This window comes from Sturnus vulgaris, chromosome 9, assembly GCF_052056855.1.
Source record: "Sturnus vulgaris isolate bStuVul1 chromosome 9, bStuVul1.hap1, whole genome shotgun sequence".
NCBI lineage: Eukaryota > Metazoa > Chordata > Aves > Passeriformes > Sturnidae > Sturnus > Sturnus vulgaris.
In genome coordinates, this window is record NC_142251.1 from 10,010,376 (window position 1) to 10,036,526 (window position 26,151).

General features: G+C 47.5%; 2 protein-coding genes across 4 annotated transcripts in view; both read left to right on the forward strand.

Moving 5' to 3' along the window:
• The first annotated feature begins 1,341 nt into the window (after positions 1-1,341).
• LOC106850620 (E3 ubiquitin-protein ligase HECTD3-like) lies at positions 1,342-9,607 on the forward strand. 2 transcript variants are annotated; one of them, XM_014872086.2, is made up of 21 exons: positions 1,342-1,685; positions 1,764-1,924; positions 2,432-2,527; positions 2,946-3,081; positions 3,439-3,554; positions 3,822-3,935; positions 5,004-5,086; positions 5,320-5,485; positions 5,832-5,913; positions 6,164-6,346; positions 6,439-6,488; positions 6,601-6,665; positions 6,909-7,012; positions 7,253-7,372; positions 7,501-7,590; positions 7,683-7,889; positions 8,154-8,283; positions 8,676-8,750; positions 9,011-9,092; positions 9,197-9,268; positions 9,438-9,607. In XM_014872086.2, the coding sequence occupies exons 1-21, from the start codon at positions 1,359-1,361 to the stop codon at positions 9,520-9,522; spliced, it is 2,544 nt and encodes an 847-aa protein (XP_014727572.1). In that variant the 5' UTR covers positions 1,342-1,358; the 3' UTR covers positions 9,523-9,607. The 2 variants fall into 2 exon arrangements, with proteins under 2 accessions (XP_014727572.1, XP_088025654.1); XM_088169528.1 differs by lacking the exons at positions 3,439-3,554; positions 3,822-3,935 and adding an exon at positions 4,794-4,870 and having other exon boundaries at positions 1,344-1,685.
• A 302-nt stretch (positions 9,608-9,909) lies between these two features.
• Positions 9,910-26,151, forward strand: part of EIF2B3 (eukaryotic translation initiation factor 2B subunit gamma) — a 98,346-nt gene continuing 82,104 nt past the window's right edge. For both annotated transcript variants that reach the window (XM_014872088.2, XM_088169529.1), the window contains exons 1-2: positions 9,910-10,356; positions 13,756-13,895. In XM_014872088.2, the coding sequence (XP_014727574.1) occupies positions 10,209-10,356; positions 13,756-13,895 (288 nt within the window). In that variant the 5' untranslated portion in view covers positions 9,910-10,208. The remainder of the gene's footprint in view (positions 10,357-13,755; positions 13,896-26,151) is intronic.

Here is a 26,151-nt window from a genome sequence, read left to right on the forward strand (position 1 = left end):
CCTTTTGTTTGGTTAAATAGTGGATGTTACACTTGGGGACATAGTTTAGTGATAAACATAGCAGTGCTGGGTTAACACTTGGATTCTATGAACTTAGAGGTCTTTTCCAGCCTAAATGATTCTAAACAGCAGAAGACTGGTGTCGTGAGAGGCAGCTGGAGGTGAAGCAGAAATCGCCCCTGCCATGTCTTGCACACAAAGTAGTGTCACAGACGTGACTCAGAGTATTAACGAGCTCAATCCTTTGCAGCAGCTCTGCAAAACAGTGGTTACAGGATGATGTGGCTGCAGAGAGAGGGCCCAGGACCTTCCTGGCTGTGGTTACTGCAGGTAAGAGCAAGGCTGAAATCTGCACTTCTTCTGCACTGTGGTTCATGGCAAGGCAGGTGGCCATTGCTACAGTGAGGCACAGTCAACCTATTCAACAGACAACACTGCAGGGATGAACAGATGTTGGATATCTCTGCACTGTGCCTTTGAAGGCAGGGATGGAGCTGGACTCTGACCTGCCAGGAGAACCGGCAGGCACAAGGGCGGTGTAGAGACCTTTGAGCTCTGCCAGCCTGCTTCATGATCCTTCAACTCAGCCCTTTGTGCCCAACCTGAACAAATTAAGGGAGCACGGGGTGGAGCTGAGTTGCTCTCTGCCACCGCCTTGCTGTGGTATGCAAGAAGCAGACATGACATGGGGTGACACACTGCCAGTGCTCGGGGCAGGGTTGGGTGCTGCTGGGTGTCATGCCCTCACTCCTGCTACCAGGCTGCCTCTGCTGCCTGGGATAAAGCTATTCTGGGCAGGGAAGCCTGTCCTCCTCCCCAGCAAGTGCTTGGAGCATCTCTACCTGCCGTAGGCCTGCCCAGGTCAGGGATTCAACAGTCAGAAGCTGGTTCTCCCATACCAGAATTCCCACTCATCTCTTCTCCCTATCCATGCTGGAGATGTAGCCCTGTGCCCTGACGCCACAGGATTCCCTTTCTGCAGGAAAGTAGGCAATGACAGAGATGTTGGAAGCTGGGAGGGAGCAGAGTCCTATGCCACAGGGCAAGGCGATGCCTGTGACCCGGGTTAGCTCTTCCCGGATACTGAAGTGGGCGTAACAGAGTCACATCTTGCCAAAGGGGGCCCGGAGCTGAAGAGCGGAGAGCCGGCTGCCCGAGAGTGATGAAGTAGCGCTGGGGCGTGCCCGGGGCACGGGCGGAGCGACGCTTGCCCGGCGAGGAGGCGGCAGCCGGGAAGTCAGGGCTGCCCGAGGCGGGGCGGCCCCGGAGGGAGGCGGGCACGGCAGCGCTCCGGGGCCGGCTCGGTCGGGACAGCCGGGGGAGCAGAGCAGCGGCGCGGAGCCGGTGCCCGGAGCGCGATGAAGGCGGGCGGGGAGGCACCGCACCAGGTGCTGGGTCGGCTGCGGTTCCTGCTGCAGTGCAGCGAGTGCTTCCGCCGCGCCCAGGCGCTGCCCCCCGCGCTCTGCTATGTTCCGCGGGAGGTGCAGTACAAGATCTGCAAGGACCCCTCGGCCGCCGCGGCCGCCGCCGCCCGCAGCCTGCTCAGCGTGTGGGACAGCCCGGGGCCGGCGCGGGGCGGCAAGCGAGCGGCTCGGGCCACGATCGAGGTGCGGAAGGGCGGCTGCCTGCGCGCCACTGGCGAGGAGTACTGCAACGGCGCCGGGCTCTGGGTCAAGCTCAGCAAGGTAACGTGGGACCGGCACCGGGAACCACCCGGGCATGCCGGGTCCCGACGGCGGTAACAGGACGGGATGTGCCTTCAGGAGCAGCTGGAGGAGTACACAGGCACCCATGGCCTGGAGGAGGGCTGGGTGCTGGCGCAGAGGTTCGGAGAGAGAGGAGATAAATTAGTCCCGGTTGACTCCGTGCAGAGGATCCAGTGTCAACACCAAACTCTGGGGGTTGATTATAGACCTGCTGTCAGGTATGGCCCCGGGCAGCAACTGAGCTCTGAGCGCTGGAGACGCGTGTGACCGGTCCCACAGAGGACATGCAACCCAACCATCCCAAATCCCTTGGGCACGCCCAGCATAGCCCACTCACTCCCTCCAGCGCAGGTGGGACACATCCCCACCGAGCACCGTTGGGCAGGTGGGTGCTCCCTCATAGACCTCCCTAATCCTGTTGCTTGTGGCAGTGCCTGCACTAAATAAAGATGATGCCAGGGGCGTTCTGAGTCATTTGGATTTGGGCTGAGCGATGTCACAGAGGTAGTGCAGTGATCAGAGAGCTCAAATTTTATTTCCATGATGGAAGGTCACGTGCAGGACGGGATTCCCCTGCTCTGTCCCAGCCTGTACCCGGGTGCAGGGACATTCATCCTTCCCACAGCTGTTCCTGGGTGTCACCTCCAGTGCCCCACTACTGCTGACTACACTGAGCACTGACACATCTTTTCCATTGTGTGACTCCTCTGCCCCTGCTGCTCCAGCTGGGAACAAGTGGTGGACCTGACGTACTCCATGCGCCTTGGAGAGATGCCCAGGCTCCTCATGGAGCAGGACGAGGCCGCGGTGCAGAAGTTTCGGTATGAATGCATCCCCTAGAGCAGGACTGCAGCATCCTGAGGGGCTGCTGACCAGGGTCTGGACATGCCTGCAGGGCCAAGACTGGCTTCAGGGTCTGGTGGGGGGAGGATGAGTGCCATGAGGTGCCTTTTACATTGGTACCTTGGCACTGCTCAAGCGAAGATGGCCTTTGCTCCACAGACCATTGGAGTGATTGTGTACTGCAATTTGCACTGGGCTGGAGTGGCCATAAATACCTGGTGTGCTGGTGATGAGATACAACCGTGCCATCTGTCTGCTGCAGGGATAGTGGCTTGGCACCATGCCAGTTTGGTGGCACTGCAGCCAGTCTCAGCTGGGGCTCCTGTACCCTGCTGGTGGGCAGGTTTGGGGCACAGCGTGGTCTCCTCGTCCTGTTAACGTAGACACTCCCTGCAGGTTCGTGCCCCCAGGCTGGACCTATGAACATGACATGGAGCTGGGGCGCTTCCTGTACGATCACAGCGAGAAGAGGCTGCAGCACGTGGACTGCACCAAGGAACACATCAACAGCATCGAGGTCTCCTCACAGATGGTGCGTAGTGGGGCTCCTCTGCAGCTTAAAATCAGCATAAGACATGTGAGCATCGCCACAGATGTGGGGAGGGATCTGGCTGTGGCTGTCCCCTCTGTGAGGGGCAGGGGATGGTGGGGAGGTTTTGCTGCTCTAGCAAAGCTGTTGGGAGCAAAACTGTTTTGTCTTTCGGGCACTAGGGGTCCACAGCCATGCCCAGTTTGCTATGTCTGGAAGCCACCATCCACCCACAGCCTAACAAACCAAGGGGCCGGCCTGCTCCTGACCTCCTTTGGACCCACAGAACACATCTCAGAGAAGGCCATGGTGTGTCCAGGGATACTCACCTCCCTCCCTCTGCTCACTGCACTCTTGCAGGAGGATTGTGTTGCAGCCCATCTGACAGACAACGTGACATACACCTTCTGGGAGAGCAATGGGCCCCCGGGGCAGCACTGGGTGCGGCTCAACATGAAGAAAGGCGCCATTGTCAAGTGAGATCTCGAGGTGTTCCCTCCATGCAAACAGCTGTGCCAGGGAAGGGCAGGGTGTGGGGCAAAACACCATCTTCCTCTTCAACCCCAGTTTCCCCCAGCCTCAGCTGGGGGTGTGAGGTTGAGGTGGGGGACAGCTGCTGCCAAAGGCATCCCAGGAAGGCACAGCTTTGTCCCAGGCCTGGGACAACTCTGGGGGCATCTTTGGGCCCAGGCAGCTCATGAGGACAGGACAATGCTGTTCCTTGCTCTTCTCACCCTCCCCAGGAGACTGTGGCTGATGCTGGATGGGCAGTCCAGCTCCTATGTACCCAGGCGAGTGTCTGTGTATGGGGGAACACTAAGCAGGCTGCAGCACCTGAGAACAGTCCTAATTAATGAGTGAGTAATGAGTGAGGAGCAGCCTGCGCACAGCTTGTGCCAAACTCCTGAGCTGTCTCTGCATCCTGAGCATGTGTTAAGGATGGGGCTGGGGTTGGTTCTGAGTGACTTGCCAGTGGCAGTGGCTCTCCAAGGGTCGGAACTCTCTGGGTGCAGGCTACATCTGCTCCCACAAGTGTGGTGGTTCCTTGTTCCTTGTGCTGGTCAAGTGCCTTAATTTCTTCTCCTGCTTCTCAACCATGATGCAGCAGCTGGTCTGCAGTGTGCTTCCTTCTGCCTGGTGACTTTGGTGGGCCTCTTCCTCCTCACTTCTGGGAACATACACCATTGATGTCACCTTTCTGAGTATCTCTGCCATGCTGTAGCCAACAAGTCCTGGGGTGCTTCACCTCTCTATCTTCACCCTGGCCTTAAGCACCCTCCTCAAGGCAGCCAGGGGCTTACACAGAAGTGCAAAGCTCTCCTTCACCTTCCCCCAAAACGTGCCTGTTTGATGTTTTCTGTCTGAGCAGTGAAATATGTCACTGAAGAAGCACCCATGAGACTGCAGAGTTGTCCTTTGCAGTGGCAGGAGCTAGCTCCTCACTGTGGATGAATACTTGCAGTGGATTTTCCCCGTGGGCTCACAGGACTTTGATGGGACTTTGACAAAGGCCTTGAAAATACACTTAGTAAATCGCTCATTTACACAAATCCCTGTTTCTTTCAAAAACACACCACCTTTGCATGACCAACTCCACCTGAAGGATGGTTCTGCCCTGTGAGATATGCTGGGACTCTCCCAAGAATAGTGAATATGCTCTTTTGTCTTTCTGTACTGCTTTGAATTTGTGCTCTTTTCTGGCTTTTTGGATGCAGCTTCCACCTTCTACAGAACGTCTCTGTGCCTCTGACAGCCTCTTCTCTCTGCTTGGGCACCTCCTGCCACAGCCCTGGTGAGGTGGGGGGGCTTTTGCATGGGTAGAAGCACATCCTTGGCTGGGGGGCCAGAGTGGACTGTGCCTTGCTGGCCACCTCACAGTTGTCTATGCGTCATGGCTCTGCCATCTCCCTCCATGCTGTGTGCAGGAACAGCTACCAGAATGTCTGCATCCTCCGGGACATGAAAACCCACATGCCAGTGCTGGAGATCCGCTTCCTGGAGTGCCGAGGTGAGCCTGTGCACCCAGACTGCGGCTGCCAGCCCAGCCCTAAACCCCCAGCTAGTCCCGGCACCTGTGGCCCTTTCTAGCACATTGGCTGCTTTTTGAGATCCACTGGTGGGAAGGTTGAGGAATGGGCTTCATATGAGATGCTGCAGGTGCTGGGGGCACCTTGCCCCTGGTTGCAGCATCTGAGCCGTGTTGGCTGCAGCACACACAGCATCACTGTTCTTTCTTGGCAGACCAAGGGTACAATGTCCGTCTGCAGGGGATTAAGATCTTGTCCTTCTGGGAGTGGGACCTGATCCTGAATGCTGACATGTTCCAGCCAGCCCGGCTGGTTCGCTACCCTCTGCTGGAAGGGGTGGATACTGACGTGCTGTACCGAAGAGCTGTGCTCATTCAGAGGTACAGCACAGGGATGCCGCAATTCCTACAGTAATCTCAGTCCCAAAAAGTATCATGCCCTGACCTGCAGGGCAGCCTCAGGCTGGGGTCAGCACTGACCCCACAGAGACCCTCTGCAGTGATTCAGCTGCAGTACAGCAGCATGAGCTGGGCTGCCCTTGTTTGTAACATTTTCTTGGGGGAAATTAAACAAAGTGCTTAGCCAGGGGGTGCTGGGTGGGTGCTCTCCTTGTCTGGTGTCCCTCCATGGGGTGGAGGAGACCCATGTGCAGGGAGCACAGTGCCCAGGAGTTGTGGTGAAATGCCACTCTCCTGCAGCCTCACACTGCTTCTCTCCTGTCTCCAGGTTTGTCCAACTCCTGGAAAGTGTCCTTTCTTACCTGATTCCCCTTTCTGAGGACAGCATCGGCACCTTCAATGCACTCAGGGTGAGCATGTGTCAGGCTTCCCTGGGATGGTGCCATCAGGGGCATCTCCTCACAAGTTCAGTTTTTCTGGGGGCTGTAGTGTTTCCTCCTTGATCCAGTGGGGACAGACCAGCCCAGGCCTGACAGCATGTTTGGCATTGCCTGGGGGATGGAGGAGCATCCCCTGTGACACCAGGGCTGACTTGGGGAGAGTAAAAGACAGGTGGTGGCAGGATCAGACCTCTAACCATCCCTGCTTGTCCCTTGTTAGAGCATGAAGCCATTCCTGCTGCTGTCTAAGCAGAGTGAAGCCCTTATTGCCCACTGTCTGCAGTCCTCGGAGAGCTCTGCTCCTCACACCGTGCCAAAGCTCTACATCAACCGGCTCCTGGCCCGGGAGCACCGTGCCAACCCCAAACTGGACCCCAGCTGTAGGAATGCCGTCTTCACCCAGGTTAGGCAGCACCGTGCCCTGTGCCAGGTACCTGTCACTGCAGCAGGTATCTTGTCCCCATCTCATCCCCTTTCTGCTCTACTACTCTCCAGCTGTATGATGGCCTCAGATCTTCCAAGAACAATCAACCCCTGGACTACAGGTAGTGTCATATTTGTGGGGTGTCATTTCCCCAGAGCAGGGTGCAAGGGGATTTCAGGTGCTGCTGGTATGCTCGGAGGAGGGATGTGCATGGGGCTGTTACTTCCCCACAGGTGGCCCCTGACCTACACCCAGTGGTGGGAGTGCGATTTCATCACTGAGGGCATCATTGACAATGGTGAGAGGTCTCCCCTGGTGTCTCCTGTGTTGAGGTGCAGCTCAGTGGGTGCCCACGCTGTCCCAGCTGTTCTGGGAGAGACAGCCCTGCTCTGCAAACATGAGATCATCCCTGTATCTCCCCTACCCCACCAGTGCTGCTGCTGCTCCAGGGAGGGGGGCAGCTTGGCCAGATCCTCTGGCTCAGTGTCTGGCCCTGGTGTGTCAAGCACTAAGCACTAACCATCCTCTGCACCCCCTGCAGGTGGTGGCTTTCGGGACAGCCTGTCAGATGTGTCAGAGGAACTGTGTCCCAGCTCCAGCGATGTCCCAGTGCCCCTGCCGTTCTTTGTGCGCACCTCCAATCAGGTTTGGCATCCACCTGTCTGCCTGTCTAGGCCAGGAGTCAGTCACAGAGCCTGGATGTTACCTGTATCTTAATGCTTGCAGGGCTCTTGGCTGGGGGAGCTGTGCTTGTACCTGAATGGTGGAGATCTGGAGGAGTGTAAAGGGCTGGAGAGGCAGGTGGAGGGATGATTGTGGGGGAGGCTGCAGGAGAGACCATGCTGGGCTCGCCAAATCTCTGTGTCCTAAGCGTCTCTCCCACAGGCTAACAGCAGCAGTGACACCAGGGACATGTATGTGCCCAACCCCTCCTGCAAGGACTTCCCCAAGTATGAGTGGATCGGGCAGCTGATGGGAGCAGCCCTGAGGAGCAAAGAGTTTCTGGTGAGCACAGCAGAGCCTTCCTGGCCAGTGAGGGGGCTTGGCAGAGGCCACCCTGTCTTGGGCAGAGGGGCTGCCCATGGGTGAAGGAGAGGCAGGAGGAGAATGCTTGTGTCCACTCCTTTTGCCAGATTCTGTCTTTGCCGGCACTGGTGTGGAAGCAGCTGGCAGGGGAGGAGGTCAGCTGGAGCAAGGACTTTGCCACTGTGGACTCAGAGCTGGTGAGCAAGGCTGGGTGCTGGCAGGGAAGCACTGTGCTCTCTTATGGCTGCTCTAGCTCCACTGTGGTGGCTATTGCTCATCTGGATTGCAGGTGAAGCTGCTGGAGGTGTTGGAGAGGGTGGACAAGGAAGGCTTTGAGTTCATGTTTGGAAGAGAGTTGACCTACACGACAGTGCTGAGTGACCAGCGCATGGTGGAGCTGATCCCCAATGGCAGCAACACCGCTGTGCGCTACGAGGACCGCAAGGAGTTCATCCGCCTGGTGCAAAAGGCTCGGCTGGAGGAGAGCAAGGAGCAGGTGACATTGTCCCCCGGGGCTGGCAGGGCTGCAAGGGGACCCTGCTCCTGTGGCAAAACACCCTGGTATTTGTGGGACTGGTGGTTGCCAAAATGTGTCCCCCAGCTCCAGCTGGGTGGTTTCTTTGTGCATCCCATGCCCAGGATGTCCATGTACCCTGGGGATCCCTTCTGGGGTCCTGTGGTCGCTGTTCCCAGAGCCCTAGGTGGCTGCCCAGGGCTCAGACCCACTGTGGTGACATGGAGCCTGTCTTGTGTTCCACAGATTGCAGCCATACGTGCTGGGCTGCTCCGTGTGGTGCCCCAGCCTGTGCTGGACCTGCTCACCTGGCAGCAGATGGAGAAGAGGATCTGTGGGGACCCGGAGATCACAGTGGCTGAACTACAGAAGTTCAGTAAGTCACAGGGCCAGCCCAGAGCTGCTCCCTGCCCTCCACAAGGGCAGGGGATCTCCTTGATAATGCTTGTCCTGTGCATGCATCCTGGTCATGAGGTGCCTGAGAGCCTGGGGGAGGATAAACCAGAGGGTCCCTGGATGCTTCAGGTTTAGCAGCGAACCCCACTGGACCCCACTCTGGTCCATCTAGTCCTTAGCTGCTACGGGCAGAGACAAGTGGCCACTCTGCAAACTAGGATCTCTGTTTCTCCACCTACCATGACACAAGGTGCTGGTCCCACTCAGGAGTGCCAGGGTCTCTCGTGGGCTCACCGAGGAGCAGAGGGTCTCCTCTTTTCCTTTGCTTTGCTGGGAGTTTCTAATTAAGCCATTGCACATTCTTTGTTGCAGTCAAGTTTGATGACTTCAGCTCTGATGATACTCGTATCCAGTATTTCTTGGAGGCACTCAACAACTTCACCAGTGGTGAGTGACCCCAAGCCTTTCTCTGCTCTTCTTGTACAGTAGGATGGGCCAGAGTATGGGGTACCCACTGCCCTGTGCCCCAGGGGTGCTCACCAGGTGCTTCCCTGGGAAGTGGCTGAGGTCATCCCTCCTGGGATTCTGAGAACATCCCTTAGCTTTGCCCCATGCTCCTGGGGTGATTCTGCAAGGCAGATCTTGCTGTGACAGCAGCGACTGGAACAGTCCTGTCTCTGAGACATGAGCTCTGTCCTTCCCCACAGAGGATCTCAGCCGTTTCCTCAAGTTCGTCACCGGCCGGAGCCGTCTCCCAGTTCAGATCCATGTCTACCCAGAAAGGTCAAAGTGAGTCCATCCTGCCTGTGCTGGGATCCCTGTGCTATGCTGGGGTCCCCACATGATGTGAGGTCCCTGAGCTGTGCTGGGGTCTGACTCTCCTTTCTCCCAAGCTTGGATGCGTTGGACCTGATGCCACAGGCCTGCACGTGCTCCTGCACCTTCTTCTTGCCCAACTATTCCTCGTGAGTTGAGCTGGGGATAGGGATGCTCCCCACTCTCTGGATACAGTGTTGGGGTTCCCATCAAGACTCCCAAGGTCTTTCCCTGGGGAATGTCCAGGCAGGTGTGGGGAGGGAAGCCTGAGGTTTTCTGTGCCCATCATAGCTGTGACCTAGTGTTCCCCCCTGCCAGGGCCAAGGTCTGCGAGGAGATGCTGCGCTACGCTGTGTACAACTGCATGTCCATTGACACTGACAAGAACCCCTGGGATGAATGAGACCCACATGTGCCCCACACCATGGGAGTCTTGGGGGCACTGGATTCAATAAAACTGCAGGGCCAGATCCTGCTGTCCTGCCCCAGGTCCTGTTTGTGTCTGTGCTTCTCTAGGGCTGGGACTGGAGCGTGTGGCCAGTGCTGCAACTGAAAGGGTCAGCATGGCACTGGCCTCTGGGTGCTGTGCCTGCGTGCTCCTCTGGTGGAGAGCGAGGTGTGCAGGGGCAGGGGACGCTGTGAGTCTTGTCCCTTCTCTGGACATGGTGTGGGGAGCACAGCGGCAAACGGGCCCTCCAGTGCCCCCACACAGAGCCCCCGCTGTCCCCCCATTACCCCCTGCAGTCCTGCCCGCGGCCGCCTGGGGGAGCTGTTCTGCCGAGCGCCCCCGCGTCTCCTCAGGGATCCGTGACTCGGCGTTCGGCAGTGCGGGGCCCATCGCTCGGTGTTCCTCTCGCCGTCCTGGCTGGGTGGAGGCCGCCCGCAGCCCACCGGGAAGGCGGATCGATTCTATCGGCGCTCGCCTGCGATCGACGCTCTCGGCTGTCCCCGCGCAGGCGCAGCGCGGCCGCGCCGCCATTGCTGCGCTGTCAGTGCCGGGAGCGGTCGCAGGGACCGGGGTAGTGAACTGGCCTTCTCTCACCTGTCTTGGTGAGGTCCTGTCCTGTCTCTGTGTCACTCCGCCACACGATGGAGTTCCAGGCCGTGGTGATGGCGGCTGGAGGCGGCTCCCGCATGACGGACCTGACCTCCAGCATCCCGAAGCCACTGCTCCCGGTGGGAAACCGGCCTCTGCTGTGGTACCCGCTGAACCTCCTGGAGCGCGCCGGCTTCGAAGGTGAGACACGGCAGGGTCTGGGCGTGCTGACCCTGGTGACTGCGGACTGCCCCTGGTCGCTACGGGCTGTCCTGGTCACCGCCGCCGCTCCCGTCCGTTCTCCCGCCGTTCTAATGCCGTGCCGCAGGTGCCCTGTTGGACGGGGCAGGTGCTGTAGCACATCTCTCCTCTGCGCTGGAGCTGTGCTGTTGGCCTGTATCACATCCCTTCCTGCCCTCTCCACTGCACTCCCTGTGCCTGCACCCTCTACCTCTCTTCTCACCAAGAGCCGGGGGGTCTGAAAGGAGGTTGTAGAGAGGTGTGTGTCGATCTTTTCTTGAAGGTAACGAGTGACAGGACGACAGGAAATAGTCTCAAGTTGCACCATGGGAGGTTTAGATTGGGTATTACGAATTTTTTTTTTCCAGTGGAGGGGTTTTAAACCATTGGAACAGATTACCCAGAGAATTGGTGGAGTCACCATCCCTGGAATTGCTGAAAAACCATGAGTACATGACACTTGAGGATATGGTTTAGTGGTGAAAATGGTGGTGCTGGTTGTTTGGACTTGATGATCTTAAAGGTCTTTTCCAACATTAGCGATTCTCTGATTTGAGGCTTTTCCCAACTTTTATGCCTTTCCCTGGCTTGCTAACCATGAGTCTCCCGTGTTTATTTCTCGGAGTCATTAGTGGCAGTAGCATGAGAAGTGTCGGCTCCCTGGGGTGGCTCGTGGTTTGTTGTTTCAGCCTGGCCCGAAGTTCAGGGTTAGTGGCTCTGTCTGAGGCGTTCAGTCCGTGTGGCAATGCTGGGCCAGAACAGGGCAGACTTGTGTTGCTCATCTGTGGGCTTTGATTCACAGTGGGACTAAGGTGGTATTTAGTACCTGGTCAGTTTCTTCAGTATCTCCTGAGTTGAGGCTTTTGTTCACCTTTTGAGTGCTGGACCAAATCTTTCCATGGTGTCCCTCCCAGCTTCCTATAAAGTTTCTTCCTGACACCTTTCAAGCATCTGGGTTTTTTATGTTTGTGTTTGTCTTTTGCGTTTCTGCTTCTCTGTTTTGTGTCTGTGGTTATTCTTTTTTTTACTGGGTCTGTGGCTTTTTTCCTCACTGCTTCTTTCTTCTGTGAAGATGCAAAGATCAGATCATGGTTGTCCATGTTAGCCTCTTGCTATTTTAGTGTGAAGGAACAAAACTAAGAGCAGACTTTACCTTTATTCTGTTTCATTAGAAAATCCTAAAGAACTGTTGTTCTTTGGATTTGTTTTTGGTTGAAGTCTGTATTCTGAATATCTACCTTCTTTGCCTATTCTCCTCTTTTTTTTTTTTTTTTTGCAATACTTTTATCCTTCAATGGAAATTTAGATAGCTAAAATCTTCTGTATAATCAGTATTGTGCTTTGTGTGGGGCTCTTTATTCAGAAATAACCATTTCCACTTGATGCTCTTGACCACTAGTAGCTGCCCTAGTGAGGCTGCATCTGGAGTTCTGTGTCCAGTTCTGGGCTCCTCAGTACAGGAGAGATTTGGAGCTTCTGGAGCAGGTCTAGTGGAGGGCAACAAAGATGATGAAGGGACTGGAGCATCTCCCTTCTGAGGAAACACTGAGGGAGCTGGGCCTGTTCAGCCTCAAGAAGAGACAACTGAGAGGGAACCTCAATGTCTAACAGTCTCTGAAGGGAGGGTGTCAGGAGGATGGAATGGGCTCTCTGCTCAGTGGTGCCAAGCAATGGTATAAGGGGAACCAGGCAGAAATGGATTCCCAGGAAGTTCCACCTGAATATTCAAAATAACTTCTTTAATGTGCTGGTGACCGAGCACTGGGACAGGCTGTCCAGAGTCCATCTGGACTGATTGTGTCCATCTGGACACAATCCTGTGCAGTGTGATTTGAGATGACCTTGTTTGAGCAGAGAAGTTGGACCAGATGATCCAGTGTGGTCCCTTTGAGCCTGAACCGTGCTGTGGTTCTGTGATACTGCTGCAGTCAGATCTGTCTCCAGTTAAAGTGTGGACATGCAGGGTTGTATTCAGTAACTGCATTCAGTTTCAGTAAGCAAACTGCCACCTTCCTGCTCCTTCCTTGCTTCATGCCCATGACCAAGCTGTGCATTCCTGCATTAAATGATCCAGCGGCAATAATTCTCTCCCTGGATGATTATTATTAAGTACTACATGCGATTTCAGTTTCTCATACTTGCTTATGTAAGTAAGTGGGTGTTCCATGGGCTGACTCATTATGTCTCTTTTGCCCTAATTCCAAGTGCTTCATCTCTGCTAATACTTAGGACACTGCCCAGCTCGCCAGGTTTATGCTGAACTGCATGGGCTTACAACTTGCATCTGACACCAGTTCCCTCTTCATCAGTTAATTCTTTGCCTAATTCAAGGTGTGCTTTCAGTCCCTTTCTCTAGGTTCTTCAGCCTCTTTTGAATCCATGTCATCATCCAGTGTGGGAGTGGAAGAGCAGCCATGTCTCTGGCACCAAAATGTCTCACAATTCCCATGTTTACAGTTCCTTCCTCTTTTCTTTATTTAATAGATTTAAGATGAGTTGAATTTTGATTGATGCAGATTTATTCTTGATGTGTTTTCATCTTGCCTATACTATTATTATCATTATTATTTATTATTTCCCATTCTTCTCTATTAAAATTCCATGTGGAATACAATGTTATAGTGTTGGGGCGTTCTGAGAGGATATTTTAACTGGAAAATTTGATAGTTGCTTTTCCTTCCTGTTCTTGAGACTGAGGGGAAAAGTTTCTTGTCGTCTTGTTTTTCAGTCTTTTCTTTGCAGAGCTTCTGTTCTCACATTCTTCATTTTGGAAAATATGCTTTCATGCCAGTGTTGATTTCCTTCAAATATGCATTTATCCTTTTTCTTTTGTAGATGGAATGAGTTTGTTGCTCATATATTACTCCACTTTCTTGCCAAGCTGATGCTGAGAAATAGTTTAACCATTGTATTGTAATAGTGTGGTTGGTGGTGGTGTCCACAGAGGATTACACAGGATCGGGGCAGCAAAAGACAAAGCTCTAAAGTGTTGGTGACATGAACACGGCGTCTCATTGGTCTCTTTGAGGACATATGGTTTGAGGTTGCTGGTTAATGATAAAAGTGTCTGTTCTGTCTTGCTAACTCATGCCACACACGCATGCATGTGTCCCTTTCAGTAACAACCTCCACCCAGAAAAGCAGGGGAGATTGTTTTCATGTTCATTACTAGTTTAATTCTTTTCTTGAAAAGTTACTGTTGCCAAAAGAGCTTGGCTGGGTGGAGAACCCAGTTATGTTACTCAAGCCTTTTGACAGTTCCATCAGCCCTTCTAAATTAAAAAGTGGGTGTATCCTATTTGTGATAAATGTGATTTGGATTTTTCCTGCCTCCTCTCATCTCACTCTCTTTTGTCCTAGAGGTCATTGTGATTACAAGGAAGGAAATCCAAAAGATGCTAAACCTGGACACAAAAATGAAACTTGATTTTGTGTGCATCAGTGACAACATGGACATGGGTACAGCAGATTCACTGAGGCATATTCACCAGAAAATTAAGGTATTACTGTCTTTTATTGAACTTAACTGGAAGTTATTTGTTTATATGTTTTTTTGTGTTGTAAGGAGTGTCCTTTATAATTATATTATGCGTAAGTGAATTTCCTGGTCTTCAAAAGAGCTGAATTTTGTAAAGGTCACCTCACGGGGGAACTCGCACAAAGACTCTGAATGATTGGAATTGAGAGCTGAGAAGGCTGGAATCTCTTCAGGCTGGACTCTGGCTGCTTCTTGGTCAGTGTTAGCTTTCTGGCAGTGTAATTAAAAGGTTGTATTTGTTTCTATGATTTTTTGATACAACATGTGATGGTTGCTGTCCACCTAGTGCTTGGGTAAGTAGCTCTGCACAAACTTTCTTTGGTGTCTTAGGCAACGCAGTGATACTCAAGAAAGTTTGTGTTCACCGTTGGCCCTGACACAGGCATGCCTGCGTTGTTGGGTCAGTGACTTGTGCTGGGCTTCATTTTTCTTCTTTTTCTCTGCTTTTGCTCACTTGGTCTTACAGTAAGCTCTTCAATAAACAGTGCCCTGATGTGATAAAGGGCTGCTGGTTGAATAAAACCAACAGTTCACAGAATTTTAATTTCCAGCTGCATAATTAAAACACTCCCATGTAAGGCAGAAATGCTGCTTGGAGCTCTTGCTGTGATCTGGGACAGAATTTTGTTTTTGTTATTGTCATAGACTTAATCATACGACTTGTTCCCTGTCTGTTTAGGCCATCTTAGCCAAATTGCCTGTTTAAATAAATGTTGCAACAGAACTTCAATGAGTGCTTAAGTCCTGAGGTTTCTTTTTGAAGCTAATAAAGTGCAGTGTTACAGGCTTATACTCCCAAGAGAAAGACTTCACTTGGGACAAGGTGAAACTTGAAGACAAATACGGATGTGTAGGTGGCACAGCGCGACAGATCCATCAAGGGATTAATGCACAGACTAGACTATTTAGAGGATGAAGAGAATACATAGCAAAGAAAACCAAAATTTACAAAATCAGTTTAACTGAACTGAATGTTTCTGTCACGTGGAGAATCCCTTTTTGTCATAAAACAGTTTGGCAGTATTTGTTAAATACATGTGTGCAATAAGGAAATATCTGCACTGAAAATTGGGACCCTGACATTACAGTTTTATTGCCTGATCAGTGACAAGTCTGTGGTCGAGGTGTCTCTCTTTTTGGTAATGGAGGCAGGTCTGCTTAGGGGCGCTGGGAGACAACCAGCAGAGCGTCTGTGAGTTAGAAAATAGTGTGTCTTCACAGGCGGCAGTGTTGATCTTCTGTTTATTTTTCAGAAAATGGCTTAGAGAAGATGTGAGGTAGTCCTGAAAACCACACAAGTTTTCCTAAGTCAAATGCTGTGTATGAATGGCAGCAGCTGCTTCTGCCCTTTTTATTCCATGTCTGCTTGTCTGGGCACAGAGGACAAAGTGGTCTCTTATTTGAAAGAAGCCTATACTAAGTTCTTGAGCAGATTGCTGCGCTGTGTATTTTGGAGTCATTCCTCTAGTAAATGCATACCGCTGGTGCACCTCTTACAGGGTATGCCCTCTCCTGTGTGATATAGGTGAGAGAACTCCACAGCAGAGGTAGCTGAAAAGCTGCTGTATGTTGGCTGTGTTTGCAGTGCAGCGGGAGAGTGATCTCGTTGAAGAATGAGTTTCCCTGGTGGAAACAACTGCTTCTTGTGGCCATAGTTTGCTGGCAGGATTTTTGCAGCCTATGCCAAAAGTCTGATGAGAAGTTTAAACTGGTTGCTGAAACTTAGTTGTCACAAATTGAGTTAATTGCCCACGGACAGAAGAACAAGTATGCTCAGTGAAAGCAAGGTAACATGGCACAGTATAGACAACTTGCTTGTGTGCAGTGCAAGTGACAGGGAGTTAAGCCAAGATTATAAATGCACAGTAAGAAATATGTCTAAGGGTGGCAGAACTGCTGATCACAAATTCTGAGATGTGCATAAAGCGCTCTAAAGCATAACATTTCATGACTTGCTGCCTTGTCTAGCTTTGACTGAAGGAGTCTCACTGCTGCTTGCTGTGCCTGCAGTTTTGGGCCTTTTTGTTGTCTTGCACCTTGGGGTAATGAAGCTTGATACTTTAAAGATTAGATGTCAAGATGACACAGAAATGCGTGCAGAAGTAGCAAGAGAGCGTGTACATGCAAAACCTGTAAGGGCTAAGGAAACGTAGTTTCCATTGTTTTCTCTCTGTGGTGCTGGTGTTTCTGGTGGCGGGTAGACTCTTCATTCACAGTAAAACAAGCATCTGACTCTGCCAGTCTTACTTTTTGTAGGTTGTTCAGAAGTTCATGAGAGCAAAGGAAACTCATTAAAGTTTTTGTTTGCTGTTTGCCCACTTTGCACACATAATAATGTTTTTGACAATTTTACTTCAAAAGTTGATGTACTAAATGCAGGTTCTTTGCTGTATTGGAAGTCTTCCTGTTATTTTTGGCTGTCTCAGCCTATACCTGATTGACAAGGTAGCACTTCATTAGGGTTTTCATGTTCATTACAAGTCTGAATGTCTCCTTTTCTTGGATCCTTCATACAATAAAAATATTATGCTAAACTTGATTCCTAAAGGCACCTGCTTGAAAAGTAGTGAACACCAGAAAACTTGATCCTGTAAGTTTCACTTTGTGTATTCCTAGGGCTGGGTGTCAGTCTGGCCTGTTCTTTACCGGTAGTTCTCTAACTGACTTGCGTAGTGGGTTGTTTTGTTTGGTTTTATGAAAAATTCAGTTCTGGGGTCTCAATAGCAAACACCATTAATCAGTTTGTCTTCACAATTGTACAGCTGAGAACTGAGGCGTAAATGAGGTGAAATGATTTACCTGGGATCATTAAAGGGGTGTGGACCAGTATTGGAAAGCGGACTTCCGTCTCAAATCTCTTACAGTTTCATGCATAAAATAACCTTATGATATTAAATATTCTGTGTAATATTACATACTCTGTTTCCCCACCTTCAGAAAGCCAGCAGGACAAGATATTAAATACGAGTTGAAGCTGTCTTAAGTGAAAGCAGTTAGGAAATTTCATTAGAGCTGTAGTTCAGTTTCTGTATCTCCAATGTTGTGGTTTATTCAGTGTGTGCTAGACTATGATTTTAAAAAGGTCCTCAGTCTGGAATGTGTCAGTCTTAATATAAATAACTGAAAAATAATTTTGCAGCATATGGAGTAGAAACTAAGGAATTTTTTTGCCTGTGTTTATATTACCAAATTAAAAAAATTACACTTATCAATGTTTTACACTAAGTGCACCACTTAAAATTATGTTGTCAAAAAGCAAAAATGTGGGTATAAGACCTATTTATTTCTTAAATGTTTTGATTTATACAGGGATATGAAAACAGTATGTTAAAGAACATTGTGAAAACTGTTGATCATATCTTAATTGCCCTCCTAGGGACCATCCCAGCATTTCCCTGGAATGCAGTTTGTTTCAGGGTCCTGCTATAGTCTGTGTGCCTTATGGCAGCTTTCATGGGTATCATTTTCATATCCAATCTTAGGGTTTTGATAGAATTTTAATATCATTGTCAGTTTGTAGTTTTCTGCTCATAGTTTGAAAGACTGCTAATGAATGGCTTTTCAAAATATGAAAATGAAAGTAGAGCTCCAATGACTTAATTATTTTCTTGTTTATATGTAGGATTAGAAGTGGTAGAATCTTGTTAATCTCTTGTTTGCACTAAAAACCTGTCAAGAAGTGTTTGAAAAAAATGAGTTAGCAGAGGTATAAAAAATTATTTTTGTACAAAAATAAATCAGACTTCCCTTTATGAAATCTCATTTTCTACATCCAGATTTTTTTCCTGTCACTTTTTGATTTTACTCTTTTTAAATATCTTTCCTCAATCAGGCTGTTACTGGTTGCTGTTTCACCCATTACAGGCATGAGAGGCATGTTGCCTTTGCACACTTTTCAAGCAGTCTGGAGAATCTGTGTGGGGGAAGAAATAATTTGCTTTCTTAAGAATCAGGTCCTCTAAAAATTAAACTTTCATTAGGGACAAAAGACCAAACAATTTGAATGTAAGGAAGGTTTAATCTAGCCCTGGGCATGAACAACTAAATACCTCATCTGTAGATGATAAGAAAACATTAATCTTGCTTTGGATTTGTACTCAAATTTCCTCGTACATACTGCTTCAAGATTAAGGGGTTTTCAAATATGATCAGTGTTTGGCATTTTTAGTAAAACAGTAAGGCTGATTTTGCAGGTGCAGACAGCAGGTGTTAAGGTGTAATTTAATAACTTCCATGACTTTGTTTTTATTTATTTTTATTTAGCATCCTGAACTTGCTAATTGCTTGGAGCAGTATGGAAGGGGTTCTATGTAAGAGATACGGTTCTATGTGAAGATCTTTCCTTTAAAATGATATATAATTGCTTTCTCCTCAATAACTATTACTAGTCCTTGTTTCTGGTTTTCATTGGTAAGCAGCACTGGCTGGAGCATTCAGATGAGTTGAATCTGAGTAATAGGGAAGTCAGTAAAAGTTTTGATTGTTTCAGTGGTGATACGTGATACACTTTCTAGCAAGAGAAGAGACTGAGTGCTGTCTGCTGCAGGCTGTGCTAGCAGATGATGCAGTTTTGTTTTGTAGGTAGCTTGTCTTTCAGTGGTAGGTTTTTTTTTTCATTATTATGGGGAGAGTAGCCTTTTATAAAGTGAACTTATTTTGATATTCCTTGTAATTTTATGTAATGAAATCCCATAGCTCACTTAGGGAGGCTTTTCCTCTGTAGCTGATATTAGTGGGCATGCTTTTATCAGGTCATATTGTAAAGTCTTTTGGTACATCCAGTATGGTTTTTGCAGTCCAGATATAGGTCTTCATTTATTTGACTGCCATTCTTAAAGGCCTTCTCTTGCAGTTCACTAGGCTTCCTTTGGATGATTCACAGGATCAGTATGCAATGTGAATGTCATGACCTGCCATGTTCTAGCACAATTATAGCACATAGAGTTTCGCTGGAAATACAGAACTTATGATTTGGGGGAATAGTAATAAGAAATTTGTGGTAGGAGCTGGAAGCCCAAGAGTAAATTTCAATGTCTCAGAATGTACTGGTTGAAATAGTGTGATGATAAGCAGCCATTCTTATGGAGGAAGGAGAAGTTAATGCAAAACTAGAATGTATCAGGTAAAGCATTCTTTATGGTAGAGATGAGAAATTAATTATATTGCTTAAGGCAATGAGAAGGGGTTGTTTGCCAGGAATACTGAGCAGGTGTGGAACTCAAATGTATCAAATGTGGGACAAACACTAGAAAAGGAGATAAGATATTCAGAGTGGAGTATAAATGGGTTTGAATTTGCTGTGAGAAAACATAGGCTTTTTTTTTACAGAAAGGTTTCAATCAGAGCAGAATAGGATTGTGAGACAGTTTCCAGGAGTAAACAAGATAAGAATCTGCTAATTTCCTCCTAGAATGAGAATCTGTTTTCTTGTTGTTTTTTTGTTTGCTTTTAAATAAACTAAGTAAATCAATAGTTGGAATGACAGGAGGCAAAACTCTTGACTCAGGAAACTCCTTTGAGAACTGTGTTTCTGTGACCATCTGCTTGTACTATTCATCAGGCTACTAAAGCCCTTTTTGTGGATTGTAGATTACTGTTGGTGAAAAAATAAATGGCAAGGGGTGTCACTATAGTTTACAAATTAGTTCCTCTGAAATTTAGGCATCTCTAATATTTCACCATTTTGTTTCCTGTGCCAAATTTTACCCGACCCACACAGCTGCTGTCTGGCACCACCTCCCAGGCTGGGGCTCTCCAGGCAGCAGGTTGAAAAACCTGGTTAACTCATGAATCTGTGTTTCGGGTGTACTGGGTGTGCCTGGATCAAACATTTGTCTTCACTGAGTCTATATTATTTTCATCTTCTATTAAGCATTTCTCTCCCTTGTGTCACTCAACTATACTCCAGACAGTGATTAAAATGTGGCGTTCCAGCAGAGTAACAGCAATGGAACAATTTCATATTTTCCTCCCTTGATGAGCCCTTAGCTGTGTTAATGGAAGCCCTGAATAATATGGTGTGAATTAATCAGCTTGTCTTCTGCTGCTATCGCTGGTGAGTGCTTGTGAGAGAAATGTTTCGTCTCAGGTGGTCCACCTGGTTTTCTCAGTTTCGAAAAGTAAGATTACAAAGTAATATAGCTCTTTAAAAGCAAAGCAAAACAAACCCTAAAAAGCTACTAAAAAGAAGAAGAAAAACCAGCTTTCTTTGAACAAATAAACAAAGATTGAAACTCCAGATTCTCTTGGTATGTGCATCTTTGGGATCTGTGTTGTGGAAAGTGTGATGTCACGGTGGTGGTCTGTGTGCTGCTGAGGGTCACTGATCCATGGAGTCTTGGCCAGCATGGCGAAGCGCTCCGCTTCCTCTGCTGAAAAATCTCCTTTCCAAACACATGATGTAAGTAAGCTTGCTGGAACGGCTGGAAGATGGAATCTAAATCCTTTTGGTACAACTGAGCAGAGTTTGGTGAGCATGGAAAGAAAAACTCAGGTCCCCATAATACAGAGTTACGTGGTTTTTTGTACTGTCAGTGGAAATAAAAAACCCAAATTAAATTCATTTGTAAGAAACAAGGTCTCTCTCTGTATAATAGCAAGACTTAAGTAAATACTCTGTTAATCTGTTTTGAAGTAGTAAAAATAATTTCATCATTTTCGTCTAGCACAGCTGACAGCAAACATTGTTTACTTAAGTGTTTAAAATGCAAATAAAAATGCTGTCTTGGTGGTTTTTCTGAATCTGCCTTGCACAATGTTAGTAGAGAAAGTAGATGTATCAGATGGCAGCTCACAGGGTATGTAGCATCTTTTTTCTCTCTTCCTCATACTGAAAGCTGCTACTACTGAAGGCACTAGCGAACATTTATTCCAGCTTGCATGCCCAAGTCCCATTCCAAAGCACAGCTGATTGTCTTGGTAGAAGGCAGCACAGGCAGGTGCTCAAGCTGTGTGGCTATGGGGAGCTATACACCACTGCCTGACTCTGTGCTTGAAGAATCTGTTCAAGACTTTCAGCTGATCATTATTTTTTCTGGCAGGGTAAGAGAGAATTCAGCAATTGTTGGGGGTTTTTGTTTGTTGTTTTATTTTATTTTTTCAATGTTGTTCAACTTTAGAAGACTCTAGCTAATTAAATTATTTTGCTGCCCAGGTTTAGTATGGATAATGGCTTAGACACCAGAAGTTTGAATAAGACCATTAGCTGTGAAAGTTGGATCAAGAATTATTATTAGGGCATTTCCTATTCTGCCCATTGTCAGCTAAAGAGGATGCCTTCCATTATACAGGCAGGCAAAACCTTAGGTGTTTTGCAAGAAGAGTCATTGATAGACCTGAGATGCCTGTCAGTTTCAATTGTTGCATATCCTTATCCTTTTCATGCTCCTGGGAACTCTAGGCCTGTGCTCATTATGTTAACCAATGCCTCTTGTTCCCATGTAGAAGTTAATGGTCAGTGCTTTTCCTGTATTACAGTGTGTGTTTTCATTTAGGCCCTCTGTGGTTTCTGATGAATTACACAAATTCAGCCTATTCTACTTGCAGACACAGCATGCTCTTTGCACATGCACGTAGCTGAAGTAATTTATTTAAAAGCATCCTGGTAAAAATATTTTCCTGGTTTTGTCAGCCACTACTAGTTTTCATTTTGGGGGAGTAACTAGTAGTGTTCATTTTGGTAAATCCTCTTTCGTTTTCCCTATTTAAAATATATACAGCTGCCCTATGTAAATAACTTACTGTGCTTTAACCATGACGCTGTCATGGTTAACCATTAACTCTGACAGCTGTAATGTCCACAATTGCCATGAAATGCCCAAACATTCTCTGAGGGAAGAGCTTTTAAGATCCAAAAGTGGGGAAAATGCAAACATGGGGAAAAGTAGAAAACCCATAGGCTAGAAACAAAGTAAAAAAGTCTACATGCAGCAAGGAATGTTCTTCCAGAAAAATGTCCAAAAAAGGTATCATTGCAGGTGATACTCTTCCCCTGAAAGAGAAAATGGAATTGTTCAGATCAGACCCAACTTGTAGGTGTGTTGGAGCCGAAGTACCTAGTTCCAGTTTTTGGGGAATGTGGGAGGAAGGAGATGCCAAATGTCAGCCCCTGGACTGTGCTGCTGGAGAGGGTTTTCCCCTGTGCCTGGTTTTGCAGCTTGATACAGTTGTGTAACACTGATAATAGGGATGTGGTGCTGTGAACAGCACAGACTATCCCAGAGGCTGTCACTCTTCTCTGCACTGGTTTTCTGTCACTATTTAATTTGGTGAAAGCCATGGTGGAGATCAGTGGACTTTAGGATGCCTGGAATTTAATTTTGCATTTTTGTCATGCTGTGCTAACTGGGAAACCCAAAGAGGTTATCTTATTTTTCCTTGGTTCTGTGCTGAAAATGGAAAAGCAAATGTGCATTCAGATTTTCTTGAAGCGAATTTAGATATTCTTCTGTAGTATAAATTCAGTCAGCTTCTTTGGGCAGGTGGCGAAAATTCTGGATGTAGAATATAGTGCTGGAAAAAGCGGTGGAGGCCTTGAAGTTTTCATAACATTTTCCTTACAACAGCAGTTGCTGCAGACCAGACACCATTGGAAAAATTAGAAAGGTGCTAGAGGAGAAAATGATACTGGTGTGGAAGATAGTTTAGGAATCTACAGGTTATAATAGTGTGTTATTTACCATGGCATGAAAAGTGTTTAGAGAAGAAGAGCCCCAGAATTTGAACAAGGCTGATGGGGTTTCAGGCAGGTGGTTGCCACTCCTGTGCAGACTGGTGCACAGTAGCAATTCCACTGAGCTGTCTTACAGAGCCTCTGCTTTGCAGAGTACATTAGAATTTGGGTTTTCTTTTGAAGCAGTGTTGAAACTAGATGTTGTGTAATGACTTGTTTTGACCTTGGAAAGAGTTTTTTAATTTAAGATCATGGTGATACTAGCTGCAGGATGGCAGAATAGCTCCTGAGGACACCTGCTTGTATGTTTTGGTTTTTATTTACTGTCTAGTTTGAGACTGCGAGGAATCATTATGATCCTCTAGTCTGTATGGGGGTTTACACCCACTAGTTGGGGCTGTTAGCCCCAAAACTTAGGATGACTTAGTGAAAGCATTTCTGAAATATAGCAAGACTTTCTTCATCTACTAGAATGTATGAATTGCCTATTACAGTATTTTGTTCCAGGTTGTATTTATTCTCCCTCTTAAACCACTTTGCATTTTATTCCTATGCTGATCACTGGTTCCTAGCCCCTGAATCCTGTCATTCCTGCTTTGTGTTGTGCTGCTGAGTCCTGCAGTTGAGCTGATTTCTGGCTGTGGTCAAAGGCCTTCTTTCCCTTCAATAAGTTGAGCCGATTGAGCTCCATTAGGACTACTTTTTATTATTATTGTGTGTATGACTGCAGCACCTGACTGCCTAAGGCTCTGCTTACATTAAGTGTTAAGCCTGGGCTTGAGCTCTGGGCTTTGGCAGCAATTCCTGCTGCGCTGCTGCTGTTGAGGTTGGAGCCCGACTGCTGTGTTCTCCTTTCTGTTCATGTGAGGCAGAGTCCAAGATCAGCTGCACAGCAGGTCTGGTAGTGCTGCTGTCCAGGTAGTCCTGGAAACCTGCCTTCCAGGAATAGGAGCGACAAGGAGAGTGCCATTTTTTTCTGGAGTTCTGCCTGTGGAGAAGGGTTCTGTCCATGCACTGCATTGAGCCAGGAGAGAATTTACCTTGCCAGGCTTACCCTCCATGAACTGACAAATTCTGGGTCTGGGTTCTGGGGTGCTCCCCTGAGTCCTTGTAGGCACGGTGAACACTTCTGGATGCCTTTAAATGGGAAAAACAGTCTCTTCTGTGGCATACTCAGGTTTAGGACATAAACCCAAGAGAATGACTGTGATCGCAGACAAATGAGAGAGCCTACCAAGACAGGATCAACTGTGTCACTCCAGTGCCCCAGCATACTGATGGCATGACAATTGTCAGTGTAGCTTTGCAAGTATAAGCGTAGCAGATTTCTTTTACTAAAAAAAAAAAAGAAAAAAAAAAAACACAGCAGAGGCTAAAGCCACACCCTTCAGAAGATACAGAAATAGATATTAGGGCTGTCATACTGTATTGAAGTGAGGTAGAAGTAGATTTGCTAAGTGCATGACAAGTGGATGGGATAGGCTATTAAAAGGACAGTGAACAGCTTGTGCTTCATGTGATAGAAAACAGAACCAGTGAAGAAGGGTAATGTGGGTAGAGGGCTAAGCTGGGAAAATTACTTTTGGAGTACTGTTTAAGTAGGACAAGATTGATTTAGTTGAAACCAGATGAAAAGGTGGATTGCAAAGCTTATGTTCCAGACCAGAAGTTTTACAGTTCAATAAGTGTCATAATATCAATGTCTTGCTTTGAAAACATCCTTAATAAGTTTATGAACTTTTGTTCATCTCTAAACTTCTGGGTTTCATTGCTGAGAAGTGTAAATTACCCTTTTCGACTCCACATGTCAGTTTGAGCATAGGTAACAAGACTTCCTTCTGGGAGGAGACAGGATGCCTTCTAGGCTTGAATATCTTTCCTGTTCCTAGCTTATATGTATGTAAATTAAAAAATATTGATTTTGGATAGTAGCTCATGAGATGCAAAGATAACCTAAAATGGTGTTTTCATTGTATGATCCCATCTGATACAAAACATAGGATGAGCCATATGATGGGACTGGGGTTAAGTCTCCTCCTCAGCTTCTGGCATCTTTCTTGCAGCTTTCTTTGGGAAGATAAACAGTGATGCTGACAGGTTATGTATGTGAAGGCATTCACATTGCCTTAAGATATCCTCACCTGATGAATTCAGGGCCATCCAAGAAATTAGAAGAGACTCCCTTGGCTCTCACATTAGACTTTCCTGTTTTCTTTTTTTTTGAAAAAAAGGAAAAAAACGTCTAAGAAGCTCCTTTCACGTTGCACATGGCTTAAAAAATAATTATTCCATCCTTTAATGAGGAGAGGTTGCTTCTGGATTTCAGATTAAGGGACATTCTGTGCCTCCACTGTCCTCTATCCTCAGAATAGTTATGAAGGTGCTAGTCTACAGAAAACTTCCTGCTGCAAGGTGAGAGCAGAGAAGATAAATGCTTCATGTCTGCTAGCAAAGTACGAAATCATGATTTCCTTCTGAATCTTGCTATCAAGGACATTACAATAGGAGAGTGGGAATTCCCAGCCAAAGGTGGCCATTTCAGTTGGTAGCTAACAACAGACATCAAAAAATAAATGAGGTTCCCTGCTCCAGTTGCATCAATGGCCATGGAGCTTCAAAGAGGTCACAGGTGTGGAAATTGGAAGTCTCTTAATAGAGACTGAGATAAAAAGGGGTTCTCTAAAGCCTTGGATGTAAGTTTCTGATCTGAAGAGTGGTGAGTAATGCCATTGCTGGGAGATATCTTTGACTTTGCCTGGAGAATGCTAACAAGCAATCAAAATGCTTGCCCACAGCCAAACTGTTTTTTCCCTTTCCACTCTTTAGAATAATAAAAAGCATTACACACAAACCCCACTGTTAATGCAACATGTGGGTGAAGTTCCAGGCTATTGTGTATAAAACTCAGTCCTAATTCCAGCAATAATTATAACTTGTTCCTCTCTCTGTCCCCTGTTGTTTGGTGACACTGCAGGAAGTGATGCAAAGTTCTCTGTTTGTGCATGTGTTAACTTAGATTGAATATATCTAATCTCTTGATTTTCTTTCTTTTCCTGTCAAAGTCTCAGCTGTAGTACTTTGCATTTGGAAACTTTTAACATTTATCTTCAATGTTTTGTCTGTTTTCAGTTCTGTAAGAAGCTGATTCTACTGCTTGTGGATGTTTTGCTTCTTTTCTGTTTATAATGCAATCTGACATTTGTTTTCCTCTTTCTCTTGAGGCTGATTTTGTTCATATTACGGTTTCCTTGCAACACATGTTTTCTCATTTTCTAGTCTGCTGTTTTTGAGGCCATCAGCAGTTTAGGCTGTGAGGTCCTGCCCTTGTCTATATTTGATAGAAAAAGCATACTGAATACCACTAAAAATTCATAATTTGCTGCCAGCTATCTGTGGTAACCTTGACATCTCCTGTTTGATCATAAGGGCTCCAGCAATAATTGCTGAATATAAAAGGGTTTTTAGCATTGCCTTTGTATGTGGGGTGTGAGAAAGTCCAAGGCTTTTTATTTATGCTGGTATATTACACCATATAATTGCATCCATC